We start from the raw sequence: 26,314 nt of genomic DNA on the forward strand, positions 1-26,314 counted from the left end.
CCCCGCCGGCGGGATGTCACGGTTAAACACCGCTTAGAGATGTTGTTTTTGAACATTCCGAATCATTGGACCGAATGGCATCGCAGCATTCCAGGGGTGGCCGTCCTGGCTGCGTAGAACGTATGACCGCAGCCCCGGCCCTCGCGCCCACCCAATTAGAGTCTGTCATGCAACTCAACTGTGCGCGCGCGCCGAACCACGTTGAGAAGTGCAACGTTCGTCGAAGGTTTTGGATGCCGAAGGCTGCCCGACACATCATCACGATGTCCGAGGACGGCCCCATCTGGGGCGCCAGAGCGCTGCCCGTCACGCGCGGGGACGACCGCGCCGTGGAGGAGCGGGACGCGCCGGCGTTCCTGCGCGGCGACCGGGGCTCCCCGACGACCAGGGACGCCGAGGCCAAGCTGGCCGTGGCGAAGGCGCGCCTCGACGCCGCGCGCGAGCAGCGGGAGCAGCGGTCCGCCTACGAGCACCAGCGGCCATCGTACGAGCAGCAGCGGTCCGCGCCGCGGCGCGCCGGACCTCCGCGGGAGATCGACCTGCAGCGCACGTCCGGCGGGTTCACGGCGCTGCGCGGCGCGCTCGGCGACGGCGCCGCGGCCGCGGCGAAGCCGCCTCCCGACGACACGCCTCCCGGCCCGCCGACGCCCGCCGCGACGCCGCGGCCTCCCGACCCGCCGACGCCCGCCGCGTCGCCGCGGCCTCCCGACCCGCCGACGCCCGCCGCGTCGCCGCGGCCTCCCGACCCGCCGACGCCCGCGTCGCCGAAGCCCGCGACGAAGGACGAGTCGAAGGAGAAGCTGCGGCAACTGCGGCAGTACACGCGCGACCTGCTCAAGGAGAAGGAGGCGCTCGAGCAGCGGCTGTCGTCGGCGGAGCAGGTCGCGCTCGAGCGGCGGCTGTCGTCGGCGGCCGCGGAGCGGCCGCCGCCCGGCGACGACCGCGACTCGGCGCTCGCGTCGACGGAGCTCTACGGCGAGTGCCGCCGCGCGAGCGAGCGCGCGTCGGCCGCCGAGGACGAGGCGCGGCGGTCGGCGCGCATGCTCGAGGTCGCGCGCGCGTCCAAGTCCGTCGACGTCGCCGCGCGGCGGAGGTCGTCCGCGCGGCTCCTCGCGGCCGCGCTCCTCGGCCGGCGCGGCGCGTCGGCCGCGGCGGCGCCCGCGGCGAGCGCCGAGGCCGCCGTCGGTCGCGCCAAGGACCGCGAGCGCCTCCTCGCGGACCTCGAGACGGCGGCCGCGGAGGTGTCCGCGGCCGCCGCGATGCGGACCGCGCTCGAGGACGGCCGCTTCGCGCTCCGCTTCTCCAACGCGCGCGGCGACGCGCGGCGCTTCGCCGCGGCGCTCGAGGCCTGCCTCGAGCACGGCGCGCGGGGCTGCTACGGCGACTACTTGGCGGGCGCGGCGTCCGCGGCGTCCATCGCCGCGGACACGGGCCGCCACGTCGAGATCAGGGCAGCAAAAGGGTGATTCAACGTCGCTTCAACGTGAGTGTTCCGCGCGCGCGCGTTTCGAAAACAGCACCCACGCTTCGAGAGCGCTCCGAGAGATGATCGCTCGTCCAAAAATCAGCCGAAACGAGTGGAAAGCGGCCGAGAGAGGAGCCTTTGAAGTTGGGAATTTCGCACCCTTTTGCTGCCCAGGTCGAGATCGCGCGCGCGCTCGAGCGCGTGCACGTCGCCTGCTCGCGGGGCACGGTGGCGAAGCCCCTCGTGCGGCCCTGGCACGCGCGGTGCCGCTGGGGCGTCGGCCGGCTCCGGCTCTTCGAGCTCTTCAACCACGGCGCGGCGCTGCCCGCGCTCGCGGCGCTCGCGGCCTACGACGACGCGCGCGACGACGGCGGCGACGACGACGCGGCGCCGGGGCGCGTCTCCGTGGCGGGCGCCATCGGCGCGCGCCACACGCACGACCGGGGCGCCGTCGTCCGCGACGCCGCGGGCCGGCGGCGGCTCCTCGCCGCGCTCGGCGGCGCGTGCGGCGCGACGTTCGACCTGCGGCACGTCGCCGTGGCGACGGCGGACCTCGAGGACGGCGACCCGGGCGACGCCATGGGGCCCGCGACGCTCGCGCACCTGCGCCACGCGGGCTTCCGGTCGCCGGCGAGCCTGCTGCTCGAGCGCGCGCCCTGGGCGCCCGCGCGGGTCGTCGGCGGCGTCTTCCAGGCGTCGGCGGACCTGACGGACAGCTTCAGCGAGGACCACGTCGTCTGCTGGCAGTGGCAGACGCGGTCCCAAAGGCTGAGCTGCGTGCTCCGCGGCGGCGCGAACGCGGACGACGAGGCCTTCGGCGCGGACGCGCGCCGCGACGACCCGCCCTGGGCGTCCCTCTTCGGCGGACCCGACGACGACGACGACGCCTTCTCCGACGACGGCCGCCACCACGCGGCGGCGCGCGTCCAGTCCGCCGTCGTCCACGCGGACGTCGTCCTCGGCGCGGACGCGACGCAGGGCTTCGTCCGCGAGGCGAGCGCCGTGCACCACCGGGCCAACGAGTCCGCCGTCGTCGAGTGGCGCGACGTCTACTTCCGCCGGGGCCAGCGCGACCGCCGCATCCGCTACCGCATCGCCGCGTGCCGCGCGCGCGCCTTCGCGGACCTCGAGCGCCAGTCCCTCGAGTCCCTCGAGGACGCGGCCTGGGTCGTCGCCGGCGGCGCCGCGAGCCCGCCGGCCGAAGCCGTGCAGTGCGCGCGGCTCCAGCTCACGGGCCACGACGTCGACCGCGACGCCCACGACTCCTGCAACGGGCCCCTCAAGTCCCTCGCGTCCTGGTTTAAGATGTAGGGGTTTTTTTGCTCCGACGAGGACGAGGTTTGCATTATACTTACCACGACGCGCCCGCATCGACGTAGGCGACGATCGCGCCGAGGTCCGTGATCGTGCGTCGCTTCGACGAGAACGAGGTTTACATTATACTTACCACGACGCGCCCGCGTCGACGTAGGCGACGATCGCGCCGAGGTCCGTGATCGTGCAGCGCTTCGACGAGGACGAGGTTTACATTATACTTACCACGACGCGCCCGCATCGATGTAGGCGACGATCGCGCCGAGGTCCGTGATCGTGCAGCGCTTCGCCTCGTCCTCGTCGAACTCGCCGGGCAGGACCCAGTCGTTGTATTTCACGACGAGCTCGTTGCCCGACCGGTCCAGGTGGAGCGCCTGGAAGCCGAACGCGCGCGCGCCCAGGTAGTCGCACTCGAAGGAGTCGCCGACGTGCAGCACCTCGTGCGGCGCGAGGTCGGCGCCGCACCAGAACCGCGCGCGCTCGAGCGCCGCCTCGAAGATGCCCGCGTCGGGCTTCTCGACGCCCAGGTCGCTCGACGACGCGAAGAAGGAGAAGTGGTCGTGGAGCCCGAGCATCGGCAGCACGCTGTCCGTCGTCCGCGCGGGCGTGTTCGACGTCACGCCGAGCGCGAGCCCCCGGTCGCGGAGCGCGTCGAGTGCCGGCCGCGCGTCCGGCAGGGGCTCGTAGCCCTCGCGCGACCCGTAGAACTGGTAGACGCGGCGGAAGTAGCGCGCGAACGTCGCGTCGTCGACGGTCCGGCCCGCGTTCTCGAGCGCGCTCCGCACGGCGTAGGCCCACCACGCCTTCTCGCCGCCGGCGTCGTAGCCGAAGCACGGCCGCTCGAGGCACGCGCTCTTGTAGGCGCGCTTGAACGCCGGCTTGAGCTCCTCCGCCGTCGGCGGGTCGTCGAGCCGCGCCCAGACCGCCGCGTCGGCGTAGGTCTTCGCGATGCTCTCCTTGTGGAAGAGCAGCGTGCCCGTGACGTCGAAGCTGACGGCGCGGATGGCCGCGGCGTTGAAGCAGAGGCGCATTGCTCGGTGCGGACCGCGCGGATGGTGGCCGGCTTCGGAAGCGCCTCAATCACAGCGGCACGATGCTCGAATCTTCCGCGTCAGACGCTTGCCTCTCGGTGCACGATGGCCCTCTTCAAGCTTATCATCGCGGCGCTCGCGCTGGGCGCGCAGGGCTTCGCCCCCAAGTCGTTCCCGCGCACGTCCACGGTCGTCTTTCAGTCGTTTGAGGAGTACATGGCGTCGCGTGGCATGGCGGCGGCCCCTGCGGCTCCTCCGGCGGCAGTCGCTCCCCCGCCGGCGCCCGCGGCTCCGCCGGCGCCCGCGGCTCCGCCCGCGGCGCCTCCTGCCGCCGCGGCGCCTCCTGCCGCCGCGGCGCCTCCTGCCGCTGCGCCCCCGGCGGAGCGCGCGCCCACTGGCTACTACGCGGCCGCTTCCGGGTCCGCGGTCGTGCTGACGCAGAACCAAGCGAAGATCGTCGACGCGGGCATGGCGTACTCGGGCCTGATGAATCTCCCGGACAAGTGGCCGCGCGAAGAGTGGCGTGCGAAGGGCGGTAAAGACTTGTCCAAAGTCGCCGGCTGGGCGGCCGGCTGGAAGCCGCAGAAGGGCATGGTCGGCAACGTTGTGCACAAGTGGTCCATCGGCGGCGCGGGCATCGATGGATCCTGGAACGACCAGAACAACTACCTCCTTGAGGTCGACGGCAACATGGTTCCCGTCGCGGCGGCAGGCCTCGAGCTCGGCCCCGGTCTGTGAGTTTCTGAGGAAGAAACTGAAGCGAGGGCCCTCCGCGGCGGGGTGCGCTACGGAGTAAGGGCGCGAGCAAGCACCGTGCTACTTAAGGGCCTTACGCCTCGTGTACTGCACCATCCGTATTCGCAGGTACTGGTATGCATCCACTGGCAGGATGGGATTCGCTGGTGCGAGATGCGCCTGGAAGCTCGGGTCTGCGTTCTCGGACGCGACTTTAGGGGAGTCGCGCACAGAGTGCTCGGCGAAACGGAGCTGGGCCCGCCGGGTCCGGTTCCAGGCGACGGCGGCCCACCGCAAGTGCACGTTAACCGCTTCACCAAAAGTCGTTGCATCGCTCTCCGAAGCGAGTCGAGGCAGCCCGCGACGATGTTCAAGCTCGTCGTCGTCGTCGCGGCGCTCGCGCGCGCCGACGAGGCGCTCGAGCGCCATCGCGCGGAGGTGCTCATCGTCGGCGCCGGCTACGCGGGCCTGGCCGCCGGCCGCGTGCTCGCCGCCGCGGGCGTCGACGTGCGCATCTTGGAGGCGCGGTCCCGCGCCGGGGGCCGCACGCTCAACGAGGACGTCGTCACGGGGCGGCGGAACGTGGCGACGGACGACGTCATCGCGCTCGGCGGCGAGTGGCTCGCGCCGGAGCACGCGGCCGCGCGCCGGCTCATCGAGACGGAGCTCGGCTTCGGCGTCTTCCACCGGCCGTTCAACGCGGCGCGCAACGAGTCCCTGCGCATCGTCGTCGAGACGTCCGCGGGCCGCGCGTACACGACGAGCGACGCCGGCGTCGCGTCGGCGTGGCCGCCGGCCGCCCGGGCGGAGATCGCGCGGCTGTCCGCGGAGTTCGGGGCGCTCGCGGCCGAGGTGCCCTGCGGCGACCCCCTGGCGCACCACGCCGACGCGGACGCCGCGAGCTTCGAGAGCTGGCTGCGGGACGGGGGCGTGACGACGCCCGAGGCGCACTACGCGCTCAGCGCCTTCGCGGACGACGCGGAGTCGCTCGGCGCGATGGGCCTGCTCGGCGTGCTCTGGACCTACAACTGCACGGACGCGAGCGAGGACTCGGAGAAGGAGGACTGGTACCGCGTGCGCGGCGGCACGCAGGGCCCGGCCCTCGCGCTCGCGGCCCGGCTCGACGTCGACTACGACACGCCCGCGGACTCCGTGGCGAAGAACTCCGACGGCACGTTCGCCGCCGGGCGGGAAACAAAAATAGTCAACACGACTTCAATGTGTTCGCACGAGTTCGACATATCTTTTTTCACTGTCTAAAAAAGAGCTCGCCGAGAGAAAAACGATCCGTCCAAAAATCGGCCGAATCGACTTCGATGTGACCGAGCTCGAGAGGTTCGAAGTTTTTCCACCGGTTGTTTCCGGCACAGGTTCACCGTCGTCTCGCTCGCCGCGCGGCGCGCGTACGTCGCGGACCGCGTGCTCCTCGCGGGCCTCGCGCCGCCGCTCCTCAACGGCATCGACTTCGACCCGCTCCTGCCCGCGGGCACGGCGCAGCTCCTGCAGCGCGTGCCCATGGGCACGTCGCTCAAGTACTCGCTCGTCTACGCGGCGCCCTGGTGGCGCGGGTTGGGCTTCCTGGGCAAGATCGTCGTCGCCGACGGCCGCGAGACCTACGCGTCGCTCTGCCTCGACAACTCGCCCGAGTCCTGGCGCCGCGGCGTGCTCTCGTGCTTCGTCGAGGGCGACGGCAACCGGCGGCTCTTCCGCGACTTCGCGACCCGGGCGGACCGGGCCGACGCCATCGAGGCCCTCGTGCTCGACGCGTTCTCCGTGACCGAACCGCCGACGCCGCGCCTGGCGGCCATCGAGCACGACTGGGCGCACCGGCGCTACAGCCGCGGCGCGTACGGCAGCTTCCTGCCGCCGGGCGCGCTCTCGAGCTTCTGGCCCGAGCTCGAGGCCATGGCCTTCGACCACCGCTTCCGCGGCTACGAGGACCGCGTCTACGTCGCGGGGAGCGACTACGCGCGGAAGAACCCGGGCTACATCGACGGCGCGGTCGTCTCCGGCGAGGACGCGGCCGCGGCGATCCTCCGGGACCTTAGGCGCGCCTAGGTCGCCGTCGCGCAGGGGAGCCACTCCTTGCAGTTGACGCCGCCCATGTCGCAGTTGTGCTCGCCCCAGTGGGGGAACGGCGTCGCGTTTCTCGCGAGGACGACGGCACTCCCGTTCTTCGACCGCGGGTCGCGGAGCTCCGCGGAATCGTCGAGGCCGAGGAAGTCCAGGAGCTGGGCCCAGAGGTCGCCCGGGTGCGCCGCTTTCGCGAGGTTCATCCAGAGGAGCCGCTCCGGCGGGATCGCGCACCGCGCGAAGCCCCGGAGCGCGGCCCACGCGCCGCGGCACGCGTCGCGCGACGTCGAGTTCAGATCAAAAGTCTTCATGAGCCGCCGGTCCGGCGCGAAGGCGAGGGGCACGAGGCAGTCGGCGCGCACGCCGCTCTTCGCGCAGTAGCCGCGGCGGAACGAGAGCCGCTTGTCGCGCCACCGATCCGCGTCGACGTCCGTCATGAGGAAGCGCGCGTTCGGCAGCCGGCGCCACAGGTTCGGCCAGGCGTAGAAGACGGGCGTGTCGCCCCAGTACATGGTGTCGCGGTCGTCGATGGGGTCCGGCCGCTTCGTCGGCACGCGCTGGCGCCACGCGCAGCCCCGGGGCTCGTAGCGGACCTTGTAGTGCTGCGCGGCGAAGTCGAGGAGCGCCATGGCCATGAACGTCGACCGCGTGCCCGAGCTCCCGGGCCCGATGCCGAGCACGAGCTCCTTCAGGCTCGCGTTCGGCTTGTCCTTGAGGCCGCGCCGCGCGTCGTCGTCGCGCGCGCGGAAGCTCGCGGCGATGCGCTTGCGCAGCGCGGACCGGCCCGCTGCGTCGGCGGCGAAGTGGAACGCGAGGGCGCTGCTGTAGTTGGCCACGCACTGGAGCGTGCGCTGGCGCGCCGTCGTCGCATTCGGGTCGGGCGGCGGGGCGGGCGACGCCTCCGGGGCGGTCTCGTTGGCGAGCGGCGTGGCGAGGAGGAGCATGAGCGCGATGACCGATGCGAGCTGCATGTTCGTCGCGTCTTTCGGCGGTCGCCGCTTGTTGTTGTTGGTTGCTTGCGTGAGTGATGGCTGCCCCGGGCCCACGTCGATCATCGACACATTGGGGGCAGCCTCGGGAACTTTGGCCTCAGGAGATCCTTGAGCATATCTTGGTTTCGAGTTTGCGAGGTCTGGGGCTGCTCCTTGGCCGTCCATCACGGGGTCGACGCGGCCGAGGAGGGCCGCGTGCGGAAGCGAACGAACGGGATGGCGGAGCAAAAGCCGGAATCGCGGCGCCTGACCAAGGGCCACGGGTCGAGTTACTCCATGGGGGATCTGCGCCACTACCTGTTCGGCGAGAGCGACGGGAGCGGGGGCGGCGCCATGACCCACAAGCAGCGCGGGCGCATGCGCAGCAGCGCCATCCTGCGGGACTTCGTCCACATCGGCTCCGTCCACGTCATCTACAGCACGGTCAACGCGACGGCGACGATCGCGAGCGTCGTGGGCTACATCCAGGGCACGTACCACGAGCAGCGCAACACGTCCCCCCCGGAGTGGGAGCAGCGGCTCCAGTCGGGCCTGCTCGTGTGGTTCTTCTTCATCTTCTTCTTCGAGCTCTTCATCGCCTACGACCGCCACGAGCACATGTCGAAGCTCGTGACGATCTGCGACTTCCTGAGCGTGCTGCCGATCATGAGCCTGGTCGTGGAGTGGTCCGGCGCCAAGGGCGACAACTCGGAGAAGCTGCTCAAGTTCCTGGCCATCTTCCGCGCGTTCCGCGTGCTCCGGTTCCTGCGGCTCCACCGCCTGCTGAGTTTCTACTCGCCGGGCGTCATGCGGCAGGTCTTGGCGCTGCTCCTCATCATCTTCTGCGCGCTCTTCGTGCTCACGGGCTGCGTCTACCAGCTCGAGGGCATCTCGGACATCAACGGCGTGTCCCAGTTCACGGAGGACCCGCTGTCGTTCCTCGAGGCGTTCTATTTCGTCATCATCACGTTCACGACGGTGGGCTACGGCGACATCTACCCGCAGCAGATCATCTCCCGGCTCATCGTCGCCGTCGCCGTGCCCATCGCCGTCGTCGCCGTGCCGACCATCGGGTCGCAGATCTACGACCTCGTGGCCGCGCAGTCGCCGTACGCGACCGCGGGCCGGATCCACACGCACGGCGACTGGCACCACATCGTCGTCGTCGGCGAGCTCGGCGCCAACGACGAGAAGCTCGGCCGCCAGCTGCCCGTGCTCCTCGAGCAGCTCTACCACCCGGAGCGGGGGTCCGTCGACATCGAGCTCCAGGTCGTGCTCAGGGCAGCACAAGAGAGCGAAATTCCCAACTTCAAAGGCTCATATCTCGGCCGTTTTCCACTCGTTTCGGCTGATTTTTGGACGAGCGATCATCTCTCGGAACGGTCTCGAAGCGTGGATGCTTTTTCCGGAACGCGCGCGCGCGGAACACTCACGTTGAAGCGACGTTGAATCGCCCTTGTGCTGCCCAGGTCGTGCTGCTGCAGCACCACGACCCGCCGGCGACGGTCCGCGAGCGCGTGCTCCAGCACCCCTACTACAGCGAGCGCGTCAAGTGGGTCAGCGGGAGCGTCTTCGAGGAGGCCCACCTGCGCCAGTGGGTCGCCGGCGCGCGCGCCGTCTGCTTCATCAACCTGGCGAACTCGGAGATCTCCGTGCCCGCGGAGATGCAGGCCGAGGACAACGCGGCGGTGCAGCGCGCGCTCGTCATCCGCCGCACGTTCCCCAAGGTGCGCCTCATCACGCAGCTCCTCCTGGAGCGGAACCTGCACCGGCTCCACGGCGAGCGCTGCGAGCTCGTCTGCGTGGAGCAGCTCAAGTACGCGATGCTCGGCCGGTCCGTGCGCGTGCCCGCGCTCCACACGCTGCTGAGCGGGCTGCTCGTCGCGGGCAGCGGCAAGGGCGGCAAGGACGGCTCCAACGGCTTCGACACCATCTCGCGGAGCTTCACGGAGGAGCTCACCAAGGCCCTGGACGTGGACTACGTGCCCGAGCGGCTCATGCCGAAATTCTCCGACGTGTACGAGGCGCCGCGGAAGTGGCTCAGGAAGCTCTGCGCGTCCGAGGAGGAGCGGGCGCGCATGGCGAGCCGGTCGACGCGCTACATCAAGGGCCGCGACGGCACCTGGGCGCCCCTGTCCGTGGAGGAGGAGCTCGCGATCGGCCAGCACGCGACGGTGCACGAGGTCGCGGAGATCCCCCGGGAGGCCATCGGCATGCGCTTCGACGAGCTGAGCCGCCTCGCCTATCTGCATTTCGGCGTGCTGCCCGTGGCCGTGTCGACGTCCTGCGGCGTCGCGGGCGGCGGCGCGGCCGCGTCGCCGACGTCGAAGGCGCGGACGTCCGCGCCGTGGCTCATCCAGCTCGACGACAGCGGCGCGGAGTGCAACAAGACGCGCGGCAGCGCCCACGTCGTCAACTTCCCCTACGACTACCAGCTCCGCCACAAGGACACGCTGCTGGTGGTCGCGCGCGACACGCAGGCCGTGAACGACTTCGAGACGTGGAACGACTTCCAGAGCCGCGCGGACGCGCTCGACGAGGTCTGGGACAGCCAGCTCTTCCCCTGCGCCAAGGCGAGCCGGAGCAAGGCCGAGACGGACGCCGCCGAGGCGGAGCTGACGGTCGCGCACGAGATGGCCTCGAAGGACTACGAGTCCGCGCTCCGGAGCCTCGGGTCCAAGGTGCAGCCGAAGGTCGAGTCGAGCCACCGCAACCTCCAGCTGCTGGTGCCCGCGTGCAGCGCGCGCGAGCTGCCGCGCGCCGGCGGCGCGGGCGAGGCCAAGGTCCGGGACGACGAGGCGCGCGACCGGCCGTCGGACCTCACGCGGAGCCCCGGGAGCGAGGGCGGCTCCGACGGCGGCGGCGCCCCCTTCGCCTTGGGCGAGGGCACGGCCCAGGCCGCCATGGCCGAGGCCTGCAACCTGGAGACGTGGACCGAGGCCGCGCGCGTCGCGTACCTCGACGCGTGGTTCGGCGTCCACGTCGTCGACGAGGCGCCGCCGGACCTGAGCGGCCACGTCGTCTTCTGCGGGCCCGTCCACTCGTTGATGTGCTTCCTCCAGCCCCTCATGTTCGCGAACATCGAGTGGAACAACGGCACGGACGCGCCGCCGCGCGAGCTGCCCAAGGTCGTCGTCCTCGACCCGCAGCTCCGCTACCTCTGCGCGAACGGCGACTCCGTGGAGAGCGACGGCGCGCGGAGCCGCTTCGAGGCCATCACCTTCTACGAGCCGGACGCCGACGGCCCGCCGACGCGGCTCTGGATCGTCGCGGGCGACCCGCGCGAGGGCCGCGCGCACAGCGGCCACCTCGCGCCGCTCGAGCGGTGCCGCGTCGAGGCGGCCCAGTCCTTCGTGTTGCCGAACAACAACTTCGCCGACGTGGCGAACAACCTGAACGGCGACGACTTCGCCGTGCGCGCGGTGCGCAACGTCCAGGAGATCATCGCGCGCGTCCGCGGCGTCCCGCTCGACGCGCCGTGGAGGTACGTGCCCGACTTCCGGCCGCGCATGCTCATCGAGATGCACGACGCGACGAACGCGCGCTACCTGCGCTACAACGCGCCGTCGATGCAGTTCAAGACGGGCGGCGAGATCGTCGAGCCGACGTTCCTCGACAGCGCGGTCGTCAACGTCTACCACAGCAGCGCCGCGCTGCCCTTCACGCTCCACGCCATCTGCTCCTGGCGCGACGACGGCCTGCTCTACCACGAGCGCCTGCGGGACGGCATCGTCCGCGAGTCCTGCCACATCTCGCTCGTCGACATCCCGCCGGCGTTCGTCGACGAGCGCTACCTCAAGTTCTTCGACTACTGCAACGCGCACGCGGCGCTGCCCATCGGCCTCCTGCGCGTGCCCCACGGCGCGACGGACCGGAGCCTGCCCTACGTCTACACGACGCCGCGCGCCTACGACTTCGTCCACGCGGGCGACAAGGCCTTCGTGCTCGCGACGTCCGTCTGGTTCGGCGAGCACGGCGGCGAGTCCATCAAGCACGACGAGGAGGAGCTCGAGGCCTGCGTCAAGGTCGCGACGCGCCGCGGCTCCGCCGTCTTCCTCCCGCCGCCGAGCGACGCCAAGGACCCCACGCGCGGCGGCACGCGGCGGTCCTCGGGCCTCGCCGTGGACCTCGACCCGGCCGTCGTCGCGCGCGCGGCCCGCGCCCTCGAGGCCGGCGGGAAGGGTGAGTAAGGGGAGGCCTAGGCTCTAGATCTCGCTGGTTCGTTCAAGTTGAAGTTCAACACAGCTAACATTGATGCCGGCGAGACGTCGGCCAGCCCGCTGGGCGCGGTGGCTGTCGTCCTAGCGGCAATGGCCCTGGTGCCCGACGTAATCGAGACCGCCGCGCATTTCGGAGACCTCGCCAAAATTCAGGAATGGTTGAAGGAGGACGGCAGCGACATCAACGGGTTTGATGAGGACGGCTGGACGCTGTTAACCAATGCGGCGTGGAAGGGTGAGTGCGAGGTGGTCCGCTTCCTCCTCGCAAACGGCGCGGACACCAACGCGGCTGGCCCTGTCGCGTATACTGCCTTGCATGCGATCGCGCGAAATATCGATCCAGGCCCCGAAAAATCCAGGGTGTACAAAGCCGCGACCCTCGTGCTAGACGCGGGCGCGAACGTCGACGCCCTATGCCCCGAGCCAGCGATTCTGGACGACGACTGGGACCACTCTGACAGCGCGCCCGCGACGCCGCTAATGTACGCGGCAGCAGATGGAAACATGGCCGTGATCCAGCTTCTTCTGAGTCGCGGCGCGTCGCAATTGACGACGTCGACACACGACGTCGAGGCCATCGCGCGCAGAAGCGAAAACTACACCATCGCGAGCTTGCTCGTAAGCGTTCGCCGCGCGGGTGGCTGGCGCGCCTATGTCCGCGAGCCGCGCGTCGAAATGCTCGTGCTCCGCGTACTCTGCGAGAAAGGCCGAGCGACGTCGCGCGACGGCTTGCACGAGCGCGTCTGGGGCCCCAACAAGTTCTGCCCGCTCGGAATCACCTACGACCTCTACAAATGCTTGTCCGAGGACGCGCGCGCGAACGTCGTCGCCGCGAGTCGTGAGCTCTTCCCGTCGTCTCCAAAGGAGCCACGCACGACCTCATGGAGGCAGCTCCCGAAAGAGGTCTTCTGGAAGATACTCTCGTTTTGGCGCGCGCCCCGCGACTTCGACCCGCGCGAGCTAGAGCTAGCATAAGCCTGAGATCACAAACCTCGGGGCTGCTCGCGAGCGTACTCCGGACCTCCCACCGGCGCCGTGACAAAAGGTTTGCCCTCGCCCCTCCTTGCAGCCCAAGTGAACAAACAGCAGCGGCTTTATGGTAGTCGCGCTGGGCAGCATGCAGCCCTTCTCGGCGCTGCTCCTGGCCAGCGCGCTGCTGGCGTGCGCCGACGACGTGCCGCGCTACAGCCGCTACTACGGCGACGTCAGCGACAACGAGCCGCCGGCCGTCGCCTTCGCTCTGGAGCGCGTCGAGGTCGTCGAGGCCGGTACGGCGCCGATCTACGTCGACGTCAGCGATCCGGACGTCGACGACGACTACGCCGGCGTCCTCGACGTGACGATCGAGTCGTCGCTGGGCGGCGCGCTCGCCGCCGCGACGGCCGCGGGCCTCGTCTTCTACGAGACGAACTCGACGGCGCTCCGGTTCCGGGGCCCGCAGGCCCTCGTGCGGGCGGCGCTGACGCCGCTCACCTACGCCGCGCCCGCCGTCGCCGGCGTCTCCGCCGAGGACGCCATCACCGTGACCGTCGACGACCTGGGCTACACGGGCGTCGACGGCACGGCCCGGCGCGCGTCCGCGAGCCTTTCCGTGACGGTCCTGGGCGTCAACGGCGCGCCGGACGTGCGCTTCGGCGCCGACGTCGTCGCCGTCGCGGCGGCGTCCGTGGCGCTCGACGTGTCCGTCGCCGACGACGACGCGGGCGACGGCGCGCTGCGCGCGACGCTCGCCGCGAGCTCCGGGACGCTCGCCTGGGCCGCGGGCGGCGCCGGACCCGCGCTGGCGCTCGAGGCCACGCTCGAAACCATCAACGGGGCGCTCGCGTCGCTGACCTACGCGCCGGCGCCGGGCTTCCGCGGCGTCGCGACGCTGTCCGTCGCGGTCGACGACCTCGGCAGCTCGGGCGCCGGCGGCGCGAAGCAGACGACGCGCGTGCTCGCGCTCCGCGTGACGCCCGTCAACGCGGCGCCCGCGGTGGCGGCGGCGCCGTCCGTCGCCGTCGTCGCGGGCCGATGGAGCGGCGCCCTCGGGGCGTCCGTCGCGGACGCGGACGCGCGCGACGTCCTGCGCGTGACGGCGTCGGCCCGGCGAGGCGCCGTGCGCATCCCCGCGGCCCCGCCCGGCGCCCGCGTCGTCGGCGGCCTGTCCCGCGGCGCCGTCGTCGTCTTCGAGGCCGCGCCGCGCGCCGCGAGCGCCGTCCTCGCGGAGCTCTCGTACGTCGCCCCGGCCGAGCCGGGTCCGGACGCGGTCGCGATCCACGTCTCCGACGGCGTCGACGAGGCCGAGGCGACGGTGGACGTGGACGTGGTGGCGGGACCCGTCGAGGTCGCGCCGACGCGCCTCGTCGCGTCGACGAACCTGCTGGCGACGGCCGAGGACGCGGCCGCGCCGCTCTCGTTTCTCGAGCTGGAGAGCCCCCGGCCGCACGAGATCCACGAGGTGTCGGTCTTCCCGCCCTTTGGGGCGCTCAAGCTCACGGTCGACGCGGCCTACCACGTCGAGCGCGCCGACGGCTCCGTCTGGATCCGCGGCAACGCGTCGCGCGCGTCGCAGGCGCTCCGGGGCCTCGTCTTCAACCCGGACCCGGACGCGCACGGCGTCGGCTACCTCGCCGCGGACCTCGACGGCGTGCCCGTCGACCTCCGGGTCGCCGTCGACGTGCGGAGCGTCGTCGACGACCTCGTCCTGGCCGGGCCGCCGTCGCTCGAGGCCGTCGCGGGGTCGGCCGCGGCGCTCGCGGTGGCGCTCGCGGACCCCGAGGGGCGCGACGTCGCCCTCGACGTCGAAGTCGCGTGCGCGGCGGGGAACGTGTCCGTGGACGCGCCGGCGGGCGTCTACGTCGAGGCGGGCGACGGGGTCGTGACGCTGCGCGGCGGCGCGGCGCGGCTCGGATCGGCGCTCGGAGCGCTGGCGTATCGCGCGTCGGCGCCGGGCGCCGACGTCGTGACCGTGCGCGTCACCGACGGCGTGCGCCGCACGTCGCTGAACATCAGCGTGTCCGTCGCCGAGGGCGCGGACGACGACGGCGACGAATTCCTGGCCTTCGACGACGGGCCCGCGACGCTCTACGGCGCCGAGGACGCGCCCCTGACCCTCGGCGCGGCCTTCGTGGCCGTCGGCCTCGAGGACGTCGAGGCGCTGACCGTGTCGATGACGGCGGCGCACGGGACCCTGGCGCTCGGGGACGCGGACGTCGACGTGATGCTGATCGCGCCGCCGGGCGGAGCGGCGCTCGTCTTCCGCGTCGCCGCGGCCCACGCGAACGCGGCCCTCGCGGCCGTCGTCTACAGCCCGGCGCCGGACTGGTTCGGCGAGGACGCCCTGGACGCGACGGCGCGCGCCTTCCGCGGCCACGCCGACGGCGGCACCGTCGCCGCGCGGCGCGTCGCCGTCGTCGTCGCCGGCGTCGACGACGCGCCGGCGGTCGCGCTGGGCGCGCTGGACGTGCCCGCGGCGGACGTCAACGTGAGCCTCGGCGCGGCCATCGTCGTCGGCGATGTGGACGGCGGCCGGGGGCTGCTGCGCGTCGACGTGGCGTCGCAGCTCGGCTCGCTCGCGCTGAAGCCGACGTCCGCGGCGCTCGTCGGCGCGTCGACGACCTGGGACGGCGTCGCCGTCGGCACGGGACCCAACGAGGTGTCCGTCGTCGGGTCGGCCGCGCGGGTCAACGCGGCGCTCGCGCGCGTCGCCTACGCCTACCTGTCGCCCGCGCGCGTCGACGACGTCCTCGCGATCGTCGTCGCGGACGCGAATCCGGGCGCGACGCCCGTCGACCCGCTGGCCCTGGGCCTGCGCACGGCGGCGACGCTCGTCGTGCCCCGGCCGCCCGTCGCCAACGCGCCGCCGACGGCCGCCGCGTCGGAGGCGCGCGTCGACGTCGCCGAGGACGCGGTCGTCGCCGTCCCGCCGGTCGCCGTCGGCGACGCGGAGTCCGAGGCCTTCGAACTGCTGCTCGACGTCGCCGTCACCGTCGACGTCGCCGGCGCGACGCTCGCGCTCGACGACGGTGCCGCGGGCGTCGACGCGGCGCCGGCGGCGTCCGGCCTCGCGTTCTCGGCGCTCGCGGCGGACGCGAACGACGCGCTGGCCGCGATGACGCTGGCGCTGCCGGCCCACTTCTGCGGCCTCGCGCGCGTGACCGTGGCCGTGACGGACCGGGGCCTCGACGGCGAGGGCGACGGCGCCGAGGCCGCGTCCGCCTTCGTGGATTTCGTGGTCTCGGCGGCGAACGACGCGCCGGCGGTCGTCGCAAACGAGGCGGCCTTCGAGGCCGTCGCCGGCGACGACGTGGAGCTCACGGGCCTGGTCTTCACCGACGCCGACGCGGGCACGACCTGCGGCGCCGCGACGCTCGAGGCGACGTTCGCGGTCGACGGGCGCGCGACCGTCCGCGCGGACGCGGCGCGCACGCGCGCGCACGCGCGCGCGTCCGCGGACGGCAAGGCCGTCACGGTCCGCGGCGGGCCCGACGCCGTGAGCGCGACGCGCATCTTCGTGTCGAGCGACGCAGCGGAGACCGTGGCCATCACCGTCGACGTCGTCGACGGCGCGGGCGCGGGCGCGCCGCGCGCGGCGCTCGCGGCCGCGTTCGCGCGCAAGGGCGCCGCCGGCGAGGCCGTCGAGCCCGGATTGATCCTGGAGACGACCGAGGACGCGGCGGTGGCCCTCGCGCCGGCCTTTCTCGTGTCCGGCGCCAAGCCCCTGCGGTTGTCGCTGTCCTGCGGGCTGGGCTCCTTCGCCGTCGCCGCGGGCGCGAAGCTGCCGTCGAGCGCGGCGACTTTCGGCGATCGCGGCGTCGAGCTCGCCGGCGCGCCCGCGGAGCTCGCGGCGACGCTGGCGAAGCTCGTCTACGTGCCGGCGCGCGACGACTTTGGCGTCGACGAGCTCCTGGCGTCCGTCGACGGCTTCGCGACCGTCGCCGCGCGGTCGGCCGTCCGCGTCGCCGCCGCGAACGACGCGCCCGCCTTCTCCGGCGACGCGTTTCTCGAGGTCACCCTGGGGCGCTCCGCGGCCCTGGGCCTCGCCGTGAACGACGCCGACGGCGCCGACTACCTCGACGTCGTCCTCGAGGTCGACCGAGGGGCGCTGTCCGCGCCGGCCGTCGACGGCTGTGCCGAAGTCAACCACCGGTTTGGGTGGTCCCGACCAAACTTCAGAATTCTCTAGCTCGATCAAATCGAAGTCGATTCGGCTGATTTTTGGACGAATCGATTGCTCTCGTCGAGTTCTCGAAGCACAGCCGAAGAAATTGCGTCGAAACTGTCGCATATGCGCACATTGAAGTCGAGTTGAGATTTGAATTCCACACAGGTCGACGGGTGCCTCGTCGCGAGCGCGGGCGCCGCGCTCCGCCTCTCCGGCGCGGCGCCGAGCGTCGCCGCGGCGCTGGCCGGCGCGTCCTACGCGGCGAACACGACGGGCGTCGCGGCGCTGACGGCGACGGCGACGGACGCGGCGGGCGCGGCGGCGACGTTCCGCGCGTCGATCGCCGTCGCCGCGCCCGTCGACGCGCTGCCGTTCCTGCGGCTTTTGGACCCCGGCGGCGCCGCGCTCCGGTCCGGCGTCGTCCGCGTCGACGAGGACGACCGCGTCGCCCTGGCGGACGTGCTGAGCGTCGGGGGCCTCCTCGCGCCGGAGTCGGAGGACGACCCGGTCGTCGCGTACCTCGCCGCGGGCCGCGGCGTCTTCGCGTACGACGCGCCGGAGGCGCCGGAGGACGCCTTCCGCATCTCCTTCGCCGCGAGCGACGTCGACGTCTTCGGCGCCGGCGGCCGCGTCTTCAAAGTCCGCGGCACGCGGCGGGGGCTCGTCGCCGCGATGGCTAGCATCTACTACGCGCCTTTTCCGGACGCCAACGGCGCCGACACGCTCCGCGTCGGCATGGCGAAGCGCACCGACGAGACGTCGCTGTCGTCGTCCGTCTTGGACGTCCTGGCCTTCGTGGCGCCCCGGGAGGACGCGCCCGTCGCGGCCGCGGCCGCGGCGCCGGCGGTCGCGCCCGTCGGCGCCGCCGCGGCGGCAGCCCTCGCGCTGAGCGTCGCCGACGCCGACGCGGGCGACGCCCTCGAGGTCGTCGTCTTCGCGTCCGCCGGCGACGTGCGCCTCGGCGGCGGCGCCGCGGTGCTCGCGGGCGCGCGCGTCTTCCCCGATGACGACGGCGTGCCCGCGTGGGCCGCGGCCTGCGCGGGCGTCGCGGCCGGCGCGGGCGCGTTCGTCCACGTCGAGGGCGCGGCGGACCGCGTCAACGCGGCCCTGGCCTCGGCGGTCTACGCGAGCCCGGAGCACGAGGGCGCGGTCGCGGTCGCGGTCGCCGCGCGCGACGGGTCCGCGTGCGGCTCCGCGGCGACGGCCATCGACGTCGTCTCGCAGGCCGGCGCCGGCCCGGCGCTGGCCGTGGCGCCCCGGGGGGACGTCGTCGTCGCCGGCGTCCTCTTCGAGGCGACGGAGGACGCCGTCGCGGCCGTGCCGCCGCTCGTTCTGTCGTCGGCGTCGTACTCGGACGCGGCGTACGTCAACGTGAGCCTCGCGCTCGCCTTCGGGTCGTTGACCGTCGACGGCGTCGAGGGTCTCGAGCTCTGGAGCGCCAACGCGTCGCACCTCGGCTTCGCCGGGTCGCGGGCGGCGGCGGACGCGGCGCTCGCGAACCTTCGCTACGCGCCGCCGCCGGACTTCTTCGGCGAGTGGGCGCCGACGGCATCGACCGTCGACGCGAGCGACGCCGTCGCCGTCGAGGTCGCCCACGCCTGCTACGCCCTCGCCAAGGAGCGCCGCAGACGGGAGACGCTCGTCGCCGCCGTCGCCGAGGTCCGCCGCGGCGCGTCCGGGACCTGGACGTCGCGGTCGTGGCGCGTGTCCGTCGCGCCGGTCAACGACGCGCCGACGCTGGCGCTGGCCGCCGACGCCGTCGCCGTGCCCGCGGCCTTCGCGAACGGCACGGAGCGCTGGACGGCGCTCCTCGCGGGTGTCGTCGCGGGCGACGCGGACTCGGGGAGCCTCGAGGCGACCGTGTCCGTCGCCGCGGGCGCGCTGCGCCTCGTCCGGCCCGCGGGCGTCCGCGTGCTCGACGCGCCCGACGCGTCGACCGTGGCCTTCCGGGGCCCGCCCGCGCGCGTGGCCGACGCGCTCGCCGGCGCCGTCGAGTTCCTCCCCGCGGGGCCCGATGCGACGGTCGCGACGATCGCGCTCCGCGACCGCGGCGGCTGCGGCGCGGGCGGCGAGGCCTCCGCCGCCGCGACGCTCGCGGTGGCCGTGGACCCGCCGGCGGTCGCGCTCCAGTGGACGTCGCCGGCCGTCGTCGCCGGCGTCGAGGACGCCTACGTGGACCTGCCCGCCGTCGAGCTCTGGCGCGCGGGCGCGCGCGTCGCGCCCGCCGTCGACGCCGCGGCCGCGGCCTGCGACGACGCGCTCTGCGGCGACCTCGCCGACGGGGTGCTCGTGCGATCCGAGGCGCTGGCGGCGAGCGGCGCCGGCGACGCGGCGACGCTGGCGGTCCGCGCGGACCACGGCGCCGTCGCGGTGCTCGAGACGCCGGGCGGCCTCGACTTCTTCGAGCCCGCGGAGCGCGTCCGGCTCCAGGTCGACGCCGTCGCGGCGCTCGGCAACGGCGTCTCGGAGACGTGGACCGTGCGGACGAACGTCGACTGGCGCCGGGCCGCCGTACGGCTGCGCTTCGACCTCGTCATGCGCGACGGCGGAAACGCGTCGACCGCGCTGCGCGCGCTCGCGGCGTCCGCGGCCACCGTCGGGCTGTCCCACCGGAACCGGAGCGCCTTTGCCGATGTGACTTTAGGACCGGACGTGTCGGCGGCCAAGGCGAACCTCGTCGCGGCGCTCGACGACGTGGAGACGGTGGGCGCGGGCTTCAGCGTCGCCGTCGAGCGATACGACGCGGAGGCCCTGGACCCGACGGACGACGGCGGCCCGCTCGTCGCGCGCGCCTGGTTCGTCGTCTCCCTGGCGCAGAACGACCCCGCGCCGCTCCTGTCCTTCGCCGTGGCGCAGTGCGGCGGCGGCGCGGCCGACGGCGCCGACGACGACGACGCCGGCGCGTCGACGTGCGCCGCGGAGCGCCACTACGCGGCGCGCGCGACGACGGCGCCCGAGGTGCAGCGAGTAGCCGTGCGCTCCAACGGCACGTCGACGGCGGGCTCCTTCTCGCTGGTCTACCGCGCCCGGGCCCACGACTCTCGAAGGACGTTCGCCGACGGCGCGTTCGAGACGCGGCGCCTGCCGCACAACGCGACCGCGCGCGCGGTCCGCGACGCCCTCGAGGCGCTCCCGGGCGTCGGCCTCGTGGACGTGGCCAAGGTCGCGTCCGACGGCGACGTCGCCCTCGCGGACTACTGCTGGTGCGGCCGCTGCGCGAACGCGACGAACGCGACGCGCGCGACGCCCGCGCCGACCGCGGTCGCCGCGGCCGCGCCGACGGCGCCGCCGACGGCCGACGAGAATCGGACGTCGACGTCCCCGACGAGCGCGCCGACGGCGACGCCGACGGCCGCGCCGACGCAGGTGCCGACGCCCGCGCCGACGGCGGAGGTCTACGGCTGCGACTTCTTCCCGAAGGAGCACGCCTGGGAGATCACGTTCTGGACGTCGGGCGACGACGTGCCGCCGCTCGTCGTCCTCTACGGCTCGGGCGCGTCCGACGGGTCGCGCGCGCGCTGCTCCTCCTGCGCGGCGCTGCTGCCCGCGTGGCCCGCGGCGACCGCCGAGGCCGCGGGCGTCGACGACCGCGCGGCCGTGGCGACGGTCCAGGCCGGCACGGCGGCCCTCGGCGGCGAGTTCGCCCTGCGCTGGGGCTCCGCGACGACGAGCTACGTGTCCGCGGCGTCCGCGACGCCGGGCCACGTCTACGGCGCGCTCGTCGGTCTCGACGGCGCGCTCGCCGCGCCGGGCGCGCTCAGGGTCACGCGGTCCGCGCCGACGCGCGAGGGCGCGTCGACCTGGACCGTGACCTTCGACGCGCGCTTCGGAAACGTCGCGCCCCTCGCCGCCGTCGCGGACCGGCTCGCGGGGACGTCCGCGTCCGCGCGCGCGACGCCCGTCGCGCGCGGGTCGCGGCGCGCGGACCTCGGCGCCTTCGGCCTCGTCGTGGCGAGCCCGAGCGACGCCGCGCGCACGGCGCGCACGGAGCCCATCGACGCGGCGGCGCCGCCCGGCGACGTCGAGCGCGCGCTCGAGGCCGCCGCGCGGTCCGCGGGGTTTCCCGAGCCGGAACGCTTGTTCTCCGTCGCCGCGGCGCCGATCCTGACGGCGTCGACGCTCGGCGCCTGGGTCGTCACCGTCGCGGGCGGCCACGGGCCCCGGCCGGCGATCGCGGCCGGCGACGACGGCCTCGTCGACGGTTTGGAGCTCGCCCTGCTCCCGGACGAGGCGACGGAGGCCGCGGCGCGGTCGTACGCGATCCTGGGCGCCGCGGCGGTGCCCGCGGCCGTCGACGAGGTCCAGACGCTGCGATGCGCGCGCGAGGTCGGCGACGACGCGGACGACGGGTTTCGCTTTGTTTTTCGGGGCTTGAAGTCGCCGAAGATCCGCATGGGCGCCGCGCCCGTGCCGGAGCTCCTGCCGGCGTGCCCCGCGGCGGACGCGTGCCGCGGCGACGGCAGCTCCCTGGCCGAGATCCTCGAGGCCTGGCTCCGGGGCGCGGGCGTGCTCGGGGCCGGCGGGTCCCTGGCCGTGGCGTCGACGGGGACGACGCTCTGCAGCGACCCCGCGAAAGGCGGCGCGGCCCTCCCGAACGCCGTCGGCGGCTTCGAGGCCCGGGGCTGGGGCCTCGGCGCGCCGACGCTGACGAACATCACGTTCCTCGGCGGCGGGCCGGGCGGCGTCGGCGGCGACGTCGACGAATTCCTCGTGGTGAAGCGCGCGGCGAGCAACGGCACGATCCTCGAGCTCGCGGAGACGACGCGCGGCAGCGCGGCGGCCGTCGGCGAGGTCCAGGTCGTCGAGACGGCGCTCGCGTTGAACTCGACCGACGCGAACGGCACGGCGGCGAACGAGTCGTCCGTGCGCGGCGTCTTCGAGCTCGGATTCCGCGGCGCGACGACGGCGCCCCTGAGCCACGACGCGTCCGCGGGCGAGCTCGCGGCCGCGCTGAACGCGCTCGACACCGTCGGGGGCGGCGTGACGGCGTCGCGGCGGCCGACGGCCGACGGGCGGGGGTTCGCCTGGCGCGTGACGTTCGCCGCGGCGGCGCCGACGCTCGGCGACCTGCCGCTCCTCGACCTCGCGAGCGCGACGTGCGGCGACGACGGGACTTTGGAGTGCTTCCTCCGCGCGGGCCCGCAGATCGCGCCCGACGGCACGCACGACTACGGCGCCCTCGGGAGTTCGAGGGTGTCCGTGGCGGAGGCGTCGCCGGGCACCGCGCCCGCGTGGGGCACCTTCGCCGTCCGCGTGACGCCGGCGCAGCCGCGCGACCCGCGCGCGGGCGCGCCGACGGCGCCGCTCCAGCTCGACGCGTCCGCGGCGACGGTGGAGGCGGCGCTGCGGCGCCTCGACGGGGCCGGGCGCGCCGAGGTGGCGCTCGTCGACAACCCCGCGGCGCCGTTCGGGCCGCTCTGGACCGTGTCGGGCCTCGACGGCGGCGCGACGCTCGCGCTCGAGGACGTGGCCCTCGTCGGCGCCGTCGACTTTTGCGAGAATTGTACGAGTTGGGCCGGCTGCGCGCCCTGCGGCGACGCGGCGGCGCCGGCCGCGCCGAGCCTCCGGACCGCGCGGCTCGCGCGCGACGGCGCGGCGCGCGGCGCGCCGCACGCGGTCGCCGCGGCGCTGGACCGGGCGCTCTTCCTCCCGGACGCGGACTACAACGTGCTCGTGGACGGCTTCGCGGACGTCGCCTTCGCCGTCGCCGCCGGCGGCGGCGCGGACGCGCTCGAGGCGAAAGTACGCGTCGCGGCGGTCAACGACGCGCCCGTCGTCGCCGCGGCGTCGGCGACGCTCGTCGCCACGGAGGACGCGCCCCTGCGGCTGGGCGCGGCGCGCCTGTCCGTCGGCGACGCCGACGCGCGCGCGGCGGAGGGCGGCGACGCGCGGCTCACGACGACGCTCGAGGTAGACAAGGGCACGCTGACGCTCGCGCGGTCGCGGCGGCTCCAGGTGTTGGAGGGCTACGCCGGCGGCGGCGAGGCCCGGGGGTCGCGCATCGTCGTCGCGGGGCCGAGCGGGCCGACGACGGCGGCGCTGGAGACGCTCGTCTACGAGCCGCCGCGCGACTACGGCTCGGAACAAATCACCGCGGAGGTCCAGCGCGTCGTCGTCGGCGGCGTGCCCGGCAACGTCGTCCAGACCGTGAGTGCGCGCGCGACGGGCGGCGCCGTCGTCGCGGGCAACTTCACGCTGTCGCTGAGCTGCGCGTACCTCCGGTCCGGCGTCGTCGAAGTCGTCGCGCGCTTCGGCAACGCGAGCCTCTTCGACGACCCCGCGGCGCTGGCGCGGACCTACGACCGGTTGCGGGGCGCGCTGGCCAACGCCACGCAGGAGTTCACGCTCGCCCACGACGCGCCCGCGCGGCGGCCGCGGAACGCGAGCTTCGAGGGGCTGCTGCAAGACGCGCTCGACGGCTGCGCGGCGACGGGCCTCGACGCGGCCCGGGACCTGGGGCTCGGCGTGCCGGCGCGCATCAACGAGTCGGCGCACACGCACTACCTCGCCGGCGCGTCGGTCTGGCGGTCCGAATTGGACGATCGCGACGACTCGTACGCGTGGGAGGCGACGATCCTCGGCGCGCCGCGCGACTTTCCCGCGTTGAAGGTCGTCGCGAACAACGCCACGGGGCGGCCCGCGGGGCTCCGGGCCGTCCCGCGCGTCGACGGCAATCTGACCTTTGCGATCTCCGACGACGCGGCGCCCGTCGTCGACGTTTCCGTCGCGCGGCCGTCCGCGCTCGGCGACGCGTTCCGCCTGAGCTTCGACGGGGCGACCACGCCGGATCTGCCCATCGACGCGTCGAGCGCGCGCGTCGAGGAGGCCCTCGAGCGGCTGGCGACGGTGGGCGACGTGCTGGTGCACCGCGACTACGCGCGGTCGGCCGTCGCCTCGGACGTCTTCGCGTGGACCGTCGAGTTCCTCGCGAGCGGCAGCCCGGCCCACGTCGGGCCCGAGGTGTTGCTGGAGGCGGCCGGGTCCGCGGGCGTCGGCGTCGCCGTTGAGCGCGTCGCGGCCGGCGCGGCGACGGGCGACCGGCTCGCGGTGTCGGCCGTCGACGCGGGCGGCCTCTCGGACGCGGTCGCCGTCGACATCCTCGTGCGCCCCGTCCACGACGCGCCCGCGGTGCGCTTCGCCGCGGCCCACGCGTCCGTGGCGGATGCGGCCGAGGACGGCTACGTGGATGATTTTTTCGCGGGCGTCGCGTTCGCCGCGGACGACGCCGCGGCCGTCGCGACCGCGCGCGTGACCTGCGCGGCGAGCGCCTGCCGCGTCACGGCGCCGCCCGTCGCCGGCGTGCGGGTCCTGCAAGGCGACGGCGCGGCCCTGGCCCTCGAGGGCGCGCCCGCGGACCTGGAGGTCGCGCTCCGCGGCGCGGCGCTCGAGCCCGGCGCGGACTTTTACGGCGTCGACGTCGTCGCCGTCGAACTCACGGACGCGCGGGGCGCCGCCGCCCGGGCGTCGCGGTCCGTCGCCGTCGCCGGCGTCGACGACGCGCCCGTCGTGTCCGCGACGCTCGCGGCCGCGTCCGTCGCCGCGGGCGAGACCGCGCTCCTCGGCGGCTTCGCCGTCGCCGACGTCGACGACGCCGTGGTCCGGCTGACGCTGTCGAGCGCCAACGGCACGCTGGCCATGGACCGCGTCGCGCGCCGGTCCCTCGCGACGTGGCACGCGGGCGACGGCGACGGCGGCGGGCGCGTCTTGGACGCGACGGCGCACGCGCGGGCCTGGAACGCGGCGCTCCACTACGTCGCGTACACGCCGCACCGCGCCGCGACGGCGGACGTCGTGACGGCGACGGCGACGGACGCCGCGGGGCTGTCGAGCAGCGTCGAGCTCGCCGTGACCGTCACGGGCGCGACGTGCGCGACGGGCCTCGCCTTCGCCGCGTCCGGCGCCGTCGCCGCGGCGACGGCCGACACGGCCGCGGCCGCGGCCCTCGACGCGACGACCCTCGTCGAGGGCGCGGACCTGCGCCTCGAGGGCCTCGCGGTCGTCGCGGACTGCGGCGGCGCGACGGCGCTCCGGCTGCTGCTCCTGCCGGCGACGGCGGACGACGACGACGACGACCCGGCGCGCCGGGGCCGCGTCCATTTTCTGGATGCGGCGTCGGACGTCGTCGAGGTCATGGAGCTGCCCAACGGCGGGTTGTCTCTCGCCGCGCCGGGCCCGACGGCGCGCCTCGGCGCCGTCCAGATCAACGCCGTCCTGCCGCGCGTCGCCTTCGCGCCGCCGGCGGACTTCGACGGGCTCGCGCGCCTGTCCTGCGTGCTCGAGGCGTCGGGCGGCGACCGGAGCGGCGTGGCGACGCGCGACTTCTGGGTCGCCGTCGCCTCGGAGAACGGCGCGCCGGAATTGGCGCTGTCCGGCGCGCGCGTCGAGGCCGCGGCCGCGGGCGACGCCGCGCTCGTCGTCCACGCGGCGGCGCGGGACGTCGCGGTCGTCGACGCGGCGCGGACCGACGCCTTCGCGCTCGGGGGCCTCGCGGTCGACGCGGACGCGCTGCTCCCGGCGCACGGCGGCGCCGTCGCCGTCGCCGACGACGCGGACGCGCTCCTCCGCGTCGACGTCGCCGTCGCCTGGGTCGACGAGCCCGCGGGCGGCGCGTCCCTGGCGCTGAGCCTCGAGGCCGGCTGCGGGAACCAGGCCTGCGGCGCGCTCCACTTCTCCTCGGGCGACGACCGGTCCGCGGCGGCGGCGCTCTCTTTCCGCGCGACGGCCGCGCACGCGACGCTCGCGCTCAACGCGCTGCGCGTCGTCGCCCTCGGCGACGTCGACGGCTGCTGGCGGTCGCGCGACGGCGACGCGCGCGACGGCGGCCGCGGCGCGGAGCTCGCGGTCGCCGTCTCCGACGGCGGCGGCCTCGCGGCGACCGCGGCGCTCGCGCTCGACGTGCGGCCGCCGCCGGCGGCGCCCCTGCGCCTCACGGGCGCGGGCCAGGTCGTGCGCACGGGCGAGGACGCCGTCGCGCGGCTCGCGGGGCTCGGCGTCGCGGGCGGCGCGAACGTCGCCGCGGGCTACGGCGCGTGCGCGCGCGACGAGCCCCTCGAGGTCCGCCTCGCCGCGGCCCACGGCGTCGTCGGCGCGACCTTCGACCCGGACCACTACGGCGTCGCCGTCGCGCGCGCCAAGGACGGGTCCCTGGCGATTTCCGGGAATCGCGCCGCGGTGGAGGCCGCGCTGTCTGGAAACGCGCTCGGACGCGTGCTGCAGGATCTGTAAAGTATGCCACTGGCAGTGGAATTCGCAGGCTCCGGGGATTGTCGTCGAGGCGCCTCGAAGGCGCCGCGGTCGCTCGAGGCGCCTTGAAAGGAACTCACTCGGTCCGAAAAATTAGAGGGCCTGGAGCCTCGCCT

The 26,314-nt window shown here is 74.2% G+C and overlaps 4 protein-coding genes across 4 annotated transcripts; 3 read left to right on the forward strand and 1 right to left on the reverse strand.

Annotated features, from left to right (window-relative positions):
* Positions 1 to 139: 139 nt before the first annotated feature.
* On the forward strand, positions 140 to 2,776 carry AURANDRAFT_71398 (hypothetical protein; the record flags this gene model as incomplete). Its single annotated transcript, XM_009037432.1, has 2 exons — positions 140 to 1,439; positions 1,640 to 2,776. The coding sequence occupies 2 exons, from the start codon at positions 168 to 170 to the stop codon at positions 2,774 to 2,776; spliced, it is 2,409 nt and encodes an 802-aa protein (XP_009035680.1).
* Positions 2,777 to 2,984: 208 nt separating this feature from the next.
* Positions 2,985 to 3,859, reverse strand: AURANDRAFT_69766 (hypothetical protein; the record flags this gene model as incomplete). The annotated part of the gene is made up of 1 exon (XM_009037451.1): positions 2,985 to 3,859. The coding sequence occupies one exon, from the start codon at positions 3,808 to 3,810 to the stop codon at positions 3,001 to 3,003; it is 810 nt and encodes a 269-aa protein (XP_009035699.1).
* A 1,052-nt stretch (positions 3,860 to 4,911) lies between these two features.
* Positions 4,912 to 6,603, forward strand: AURANDRAFT_63337 (hypothetical protein; the record flags this gene model as incomplete). The annotated part of the gene is made up of 2 exons (XM_009037433.1): positions 4,912 to 5,765; positions 5,916 to 6,603. The coding sequence occupies 2 exons, from the start codon at positions 4,912 to 4,914 to the stop codon at positions 6,601 to 6,603; spliced, it is 1,542 nt and encodes a 513-aa protein (XP_009035681.1).
* A 1,223-nt stretch (positions 6,604 to 7,826) lies between these two features.
* AURANDRAFT_63338 (hypothetical protein) lies at positions 7,827 to 26,180 on the forward strand (the record flags this gene model as incomplete). The annotated part of the gene is made up of 4 exons (XM_009037434.1): positions 7,827 to 8,930; positions 9,059 to 11,771; positions 12,913 to 16,928; positions 17,121 to 26,180. The coding sequence occupies 4 exons, from the start codon at positions 7,827 to 7,829 to the stop codon at positions 26,178 to 26,180; spliced, it is 16,893 nt and encodes a 5,630-aa protein (XP_009035682.1).
* Between the last annotated feature and the right edge of the window lie 134 nt (positions 26,181 to 26,314).

This window comes from Aureococcus anophagefferens, assembly GCF_000186865.1.
Source record: "Aureococcus anophagefferens unplaced genomic scaffold AURANscaffold_6, whole genome shotgun sequence".
Lineage (NCBI taxonomy): Eukaryota > Pelagophyceae > Pelagomonadales > Pelagomonadaceae > Aureococcus > Aureococcus anophagefferens.